The 7,182-nt window shown below is 45.5% G+C and overlaps 1 protein-coding gene across 1 annotated transcript in view; it reads left to right on the top strand.

Annotated features, from left to right (window-relative positions):
* The window catches only part of LOC104982384 (solute carrier family 23 member 2-like), a gene marked incomplete at its 3' end in the record, with an annotated part of 70,690 nt that overhangs the window by 59,424 nt on the left and 4,084 nt on the right, over positions 1-7,182 (top strand). Inside the window, exons 9-10 of the mRNA XM_010831749.1 lie at positions 14-170; positions 846-1,099. Of these exons, the coding sequence (XP_010830051.1) occupies positions 14-170; positions 846-1,099 (411 nt within the window). The remainder of the gene's footprint in view (positions 1-13; positions 171-845; positions 1,100-7,182) is intronic.

The following is a 7,182-nucleotide window of genomic DNA, read 5'->3' on the forward strand; positions in this document are numbered from 1 at the left end:
CTCCCTTCCGCAGGTACTGCTGGGGCTCTGCATCTCGTGGCTGCTCTGCTTTGTGCTCACAGTCACCGACGCCCTCCCTTCAGCACCCACAGCCTACGGGTACCTGGCCCGCACTGACACCAAAGGCAGCGTCCTGAGCCAGGCTCCGTGGTTTCGCTTCCCTTACCCAGGTAATGAGCAGACTGGGCCCTTGTTGCCTGGGACACATGCTTCCTAGGTCTGTCCATGGGGCTCAGGGCAACAGAGCGGGTGGTGAATAGAGCCAGGGGGTGTGGGGGAGAATCTTCTCCAAGGGATCTGACAACAGCCTGTGGTGGGGAAAAGCACAGAGGAACCCCGACCTCTAGCCAGCATCTGGGGCTCCTCCTGGACTCGGTGGGTCCCACACAAGGGAGGCTCGGGACTGAATGAGAACATTTCTGGGTTGGAGGTCAAGGCCATCCCTTAGGCCTCTTCTGGTCTCCTTTCCCTGCAGTTCTTGGCTCAGGTTGTGTGAATAAGCACGTTTCAGTGGTGATAGGCAGGGGTGGCCTCGGGGGCTAGGGAGCTACAGCCTCCCTGAGTAAGTATCTGGACTTCAGAATGCTTCACGGCCTTCCTGGGAAAAGGCTGGATTGCTGGTTCTTTGTGCGCACTGTGATCTCAAGGTCAAGGCATGGGACCCACCCCCAGGGAGGCACGGGTAAGGCAGGGGTTCAAGACAAAGTCTCAGGACAGTTGTGGGGCTGGAAGACGTGTTGCCCAGCTTTTAAAGCCTTCCGGAGAATCCTCTCGGAAAGAAATTATTTGGGGTCCAGTAACCTGTTGTCTTCTGGGTTAATATTCCCTCTGCATTGCATTTTCAGGACAGTGGGGCCTCCCCACCGTCAGCCCGGCTGGGGTCTTTGGGATCATCGCAGCGGTAATCTCCTCAATGGTGGAGTCAATAGGCGATTATCATGCCTGTGCCCGCCTGGTGGGGGTTCCACCCCCTCCAAAGCATGCCATCAACCGAGGCATTGGCATCGAGGGCCTGGGCTGCCTGCTGGCAGGGGCCTGGGGGACAGGGAACGGCACCACCTCCTACAGCGAGAATGTGGGCGCACTGGGCATCACCAGGGTAAGGCTGAAGACAGTGGTCCATGGGTATGTGTGTGTGGCAGGGGTGGGTGGTGGGTGTGCAGGCTAAGTACCTGGATCTGTCATCCATGTCTTAGTCTCTTATTGTCGCTGCAACACATTGCCACAAACATAATGGCTTTCAATAACCCAAATGTATTATCTTACCAATCTGGAGGTCAGAACTCCAACACAGGTCTCACAGGACTACAGTAAAGTTATTAGTGGGGCTGCGTTCCTGCCTGGAGGCTCCAGAGGAGAATCCATCGCCTTGCTTTTTCCATCATCTAGAGGCTCCCCACATCCTTGGCTATGGCCTCTTTCCCCCATCTTAAAGCCAGCAACATTGCATCTCTCTGACCTTTCTTCCCTTGTCACGTCTCCCTTTGACTACACCTGGGAAAGACTATCTGCTTATGTGGGTGTGTGTAATTAGATTGGGCCACCTGGGTAATTCAGGATACTCTCTCCATCTCAAAATCCTTAAGTCCCCTTTGCCATGTGAGTTTGGGATCAGGATGTGGACATCTCTGAGGAGCCATTATTCTGCTACTGTTCTGACCTTCTTGGCTGTGGTCACCTGTGCCTGTGTGTCCCAAGGGTGCCTCTCACTCAGCATGGCCTCTGTGATGTTCAGCCCATGCCCCCGTCTTACCTCTCCTCCTTGTAAACCTTGTCCTGTGGATTCACCCAGGGCATCCTTATCGTCTCTGACCTGCACCCCTCACAGTGGATTCTGTCTTCTCTGTGTGCCTGTGGCCCTCCTGTCCTCTTTTCTCCAAGCAGGACCACAGCTTGATCAATCATCTCTCACCTGAACATGGCAGCATCCCTAACTATCTCTTCCCAGGATCTTGCCCATCTCTCATCTAGCTGCCACCTGGCTGCCCAAGGATCTTTCTAGAACCCAATTAAATTAGTTCCTACTTAAAATCTCTTCTGGGCTCCCATTTTCCACAGGAAAGCCCCATAAGTTCAGCATGAACTCTTCAAGATGGTGCTTTCTAAGAAGGCTTAGAAAAGAATATTATTACGATGTTGCTTTCCTGTCTGCTTCAGTGCAGAGGTGTGGTATTTCCCAGAACAAGTGAAGTCAGCTTTGGAGAATCCAGAGCCCGCTACTCATTTCCCCTCGCTGCATTTTCTGATCGTGCCCTCAGACCTATCCACCTCTGTATCCGCATGACCTTGGGCCCACAGTGGGAGCTAAAACGTGTGAGCAACAGCACAGCCAGCACCCAGCCCTGGAGCAATTGACACCATGGACGCCTGGGTATTTTCCCAAAGTTTCCAAACCCTTAGTGCAAGTGAAAGGAATGTTTTTCCATGTGAGGACCACTGACCCACACAGAAATATAATAGGAATGGGCTACATGAGTAAAAAGCAGCAACTATTCTTCCTGCTAAAGGAAGCAAATATCACACAGAACAGAAAATTATACTCAATAAATGGAACAAAAAAATTTTGATGCATCATTTCTAAATTAAGGCTGTTTAGAGTAGAAGGAATGATGCTAAAGCTGAAACTCCAGTACTTTGGTTACCTCATGCGAAGAGTTGACTCATTGGAAAAGACTCTGATGCTGGGAGGGATTGGGGGCAGGAGGAGAAGGAGACGACACAGGATGAGATGGCTGGATGCCATCACTGACTCGATGGACGTGAGTCTGAGTGATCTCCAGGAGGTGGTGATGGACAGGGAGGCCTGGCGTGCTGCGATTCATGGGGTCATAAAGAGTTGGACACGACTGAGTGACTGAACTGAACTGAACTGAGAGTAGAAGGAAGGAGCAGGGCAGAAAGGTACATGAGCAGGGTGCAAATCCAGTTGTTCAGTTGCTCAATTGTATCCTACCCATTGCAACCCCATGGACTACAGTTCAGTTCAGTCCAGTTGTTCAGTTGTGTCTGAACCTTTAATTCCTCTTTGCTCTCTGCAATAAGGTGGTGTCATCTGCATATCTGAGGTTATTGATATTTCTCCCGACAATCTTGATTCCAGCTTTTGCTTCATCCAGTCGGGCATTTTGAATCATGTGCTCTGCATATATGTTAAGTAAGCAGGGTGACAATATACAGTGTTGATGTACTCCTCTCCCGATTTGGAACTAGTCCATTTTTCCATGTCTGGTTCTAACTGCTGCTTCTTGACCTGCATACCGGTTTCTCAGGAGGAAGGTAAGGTGGTCTGATATTTCTGTCTCTTTAAGAATTTTCCAGTTTGTTGTGATCCACACAGTCAAAGGCTTTAGCATAGTCAGTGAAGCAGAAGTAAATGTTTTTCTGGATTTTTCTTGCTTTTTCTGTGATCCAGTGGATGTTGGCAATTTGATTTCTGGTTCCTCTTTTCTAAATCCAGCTTGTGTATCTGGAAGTTCATGGTTCACATACTGTTATTGAAACCTGGCATAGAGAATTTTGAGCATTACTTTGCCAGCATGTGAAATGAGTGCAATTGTGTAGTAGTTTGAACATTCTTTGGCATTGCCTTTCTTTGGGATTGGAATGAAAACTGACCTTTTTCAGTCCTGTGGCCACTGCTGAGTTTTCCAAATATTGGCATATTGAGTGCAGCACTTTCACAGCTTCATCTTTTAGGATTTGAAATAGCTCAGCTGGAATTCCTTCACCTCCACTAGCTTTGTTCATAGTGATGCTTCCTAAGGCCCACTTGACTTCACACTCCAAGATGGCTGGCTGTAGATGAATGATCACAGCATTGTGGTTATCTGGGCCATTAAGTCCTTTTTTGTATAGATCTGTGTATTCTCGCCACCTCTTCTTAATATCTTCTGTGTCTATTAGATCCATACTGTCATTTATTGTGCCCACCTTTGCACGAAATGTTCCCTTAGAATCTCTAATTTTCTTGAAGAGATCTCTAGTCTTTCCCATTCTTTTGTTTTCCTGTATTGGTTTGCCTTGTTCACTTAGGAAGGCTTTCTTATCTCTCCTTGCTATTCTTTGGAACTGTGCATTCAGATGGGTATATCTTTCCTTTTCTCCTTTGCCTTCACTAGTTTTTGGTTCTCTCCTAGTTGGTGGGGTGGGAAGTGGGGGACAAGTGGAGGTGTGGGGGGAGGAATTAGGTTGGTCAGAGACTTCCCATCACTTCTCTAGGGTGTTGTAGTCTTCCAGCCCAGATGTCAGTCCTGAGACCAAAAGAGACCCAGGGCTGCATGGTAAATTCTGTGGTGGTAGGATTTGGGATGACCTGCCATTCATCATCAGTGTATCCAAAGGGCATTGGTTGAACCTGAAAAGTTGATTCATTGTGCTTAGATTCATGCTTAGTTCCCACAGTTCATTGTTAGGCTTGTAAACAAAACAGAAGTTTCCTTTGATGTGGTAAATTCTTTTTTTTTTGATAGGCAAGAAGTAGCTTTATTAATATAGGATAACTTTAAGAGCTGCCGTGGGCAGGTGAGGGAGGCCTGCTGATGTGGTAAATTCTTATCACATGTTTTCTTATGAAGTCAGTTAAATAGATTGTGCTCATGGTCTTCTCAAGGCAAGAATACTGAAGTGGTTTGCCATGCCCTTCTCCAGTGGACCATGTTTTGTTAGGCCCTGAATAGCGGGGGCATGCCCTTCACACTCCATGTGGCCAGAGGACGGGACTGGTGCCCTGGTTGTGCCACTGCTGGTCCTCGCTGGGCGTGTCAACCTGCACCAGCCACCAGGTGGCACTCAGTGGTCAATGTGCTCTTAAGCTGGGAAGAGAAATAAGCAAAGGTGAATTCTGCTACTCTATCACTGCATTAACAGACTTCAAGTTGTTGACATTGGAGTATCTTAAAATTTTTAACATTGTGGTAGAAGACACATAACATAAAATCTACCATCTTAATATTTTTGAAGTGTACAGTTCAGTACTAGTAAGTGTATCCACAATGCTGTGCAACAGATCTCCAGAGCTTTTTATTCCTACAAAACAACCTACCCTGGAGTATCATTTTAATGTTTCTGTTCGTTTCTTTGTTTTCTTTTTTACATTTTGGCTGGGCCACATGGCATGTGGGATGTTCCTTCCATGAACAGGGATGAAGCTTGCACCCTGGGAAGCCCTGTCAAACATTGCCCATATATGCATGGACTCATTTGTGGGCTGTCAATTCTGTCCCCTTGGTGTATGTGTCTGTTTTTACGTGAGCACCATACTGTTTTGATTACTATAGTTTTTTAGTATAGTTTGAAATCAGGAATTGAGATGCCTCCAGCTTTATTTTTCTTTTTCAGGATTGCTTTATATATTTGGCATCTCTTGTGTTTACATAAGCATTTTAGGGGCTTCCCTGGTGGTTCAGATGATAAAGAATCCCCCTGCAATGCAGGAGATCTGGCTTGATCCCTGGGTTGGGAAGATCCCCTGGAGAAGGGAATGGCTACCCACTCCAGTAGTCTTGCCTGGAGAATTCCATGGACAGAGGGTCCTGGTGGGCTACAGTCCATGGGGTTGCAAAGAGTGGACACAACTGAACAACTGACACTATACTACTATATGTAAGCATTTAGGATTTTTTTTTCTATTCCTGTGAAAATGCTGTTGAAAATTTGATAGGGATTGCATTGAATCCATAGATGGCTTCAGTAATATGGACAGTTAGCAATACTAATTCTTCAAGTCATGACATAATATATCTTTGCATTTATTTGTGTCTTCTTCATTTTCTTTCCTCAAAGTCTTATAGTTTCCACCTCCTTGTTTAAATTCATCTTTAAATATTTTATTGTTTTTGATGCTATTATGAATGGGTATGTTTTATTTCTTTTTCAGATGTTTTATTATTAGTGTGGAAAAATGTGGCATTTCTGTACATTGATTTTCTATCCTGTAACTTTACTGAATTCACCGATTAGTTCTAACAATTTCTTAGTGCAGTCTTAGGATTTTCTACATATGAGATCATATCATCTGCAAATAAAGATAATTTTACTCCTACCTTTTTCATTTGGATGCCTTTTATTTCTTTATGTTACCTGGTTCCTATGGCTGTGGACTTCCAGTAATGTGTGGAATAGGAGTGGTGAGAGTGTCACCCTAGTCTTGGTTCTGATCTGATCGTAGAAGAAAAGTTTCCCACCTTTCAGCCTTGAGCATGATGTGAGTTGTGGGCTTTTTATATTTGCCTTTAGCTACATTCTTTCTATATTTGACTTGTTGAAAGTCTTTTTTTAATCAAGAAAGGATGTTCCATTCTGTCCAGTGCTTTTTCTGCATCTGTTGAGATGATCATATATTTTTATCTTTCATTCTATTAATGTGGTGTATCACATTTACTGATTTGCATATGTCGAGACATCCTGGCATCCCAGAGATAAATCCCACTTGATCATAGTGTATGATCCTTTTAATGTGCTGTTAAATTTGGTTTGCTAATATTTTGTTGATAGTTTTTGTATCTACATTCATCAAGGATATTGGTCTGTACAGTTGACCCTAGAACAATATGGGAAATGGGGTGGAATTAGGTGCACCAACCATCCTCACAGCCAAAAACCCTTGCATAACTTATAGTTGGATCTTTATACATGTGGTCCCTCGATATCCATGGTTCCATCTTATCTGTGGTTCCACATTCACAGATTCAGCCTACCATGGATTGTTTAGTGCTGCATTGTTTACTGTTGAAAAATATCTGCATGTAAAGGAACCTGCTGCTACTGCTACGTCACTTCAGTCATGTCCCACTCTGTGCGACCCCATAGACGGCAGCCCGCCAGGCTCCCCCATCCCTGGGATTCTCCAGGCAAGAACACTGGAGTGGGTTGCCACTTCCTTCTCCAATGCATGAAAGTGAAAAGTGAAAGGGAAGTCGCTCAGTCGTGTCCGACTCTCAGCGACCCCATGGACTGCAGCCCACCAGGCTCCTCCATCCATGGGATTTTCCAGACAAGAGTACTGGATGGGGTGCCATCGCCTTTAGTCTTTCCAATTCTTTTGTTTTCCTGTATTGGTTTGCATTGTTCACTTAAGAAGGCTTTCTTATCTCTCCTTGCTATTCTTTGGAACTCTGCATTCAGATGGGTATATCTTTCCTTTTCTCCTTTGCCTTCACTAGTTTTTGGTTCTCTCCTAGTTGG

The sequence above is a fragment of the Bison bison genome, unplaced genomic scaffold (genome assembly GCF_000754665.1).
Source record: "Bison bison bison isolate TAMUID 2011002044 unplaced genomic scaffold, Bison_UMD1.0 scf7180017864530, whole genome shotgun sequence".
In the NCBI taxonomy this organism is placed as follows: domain Eukaryota; kingdom Metazoa; phylum Chordata; class Mammalia; order Artiodactyla; family Bovidae; genus Bison; species Bison bison.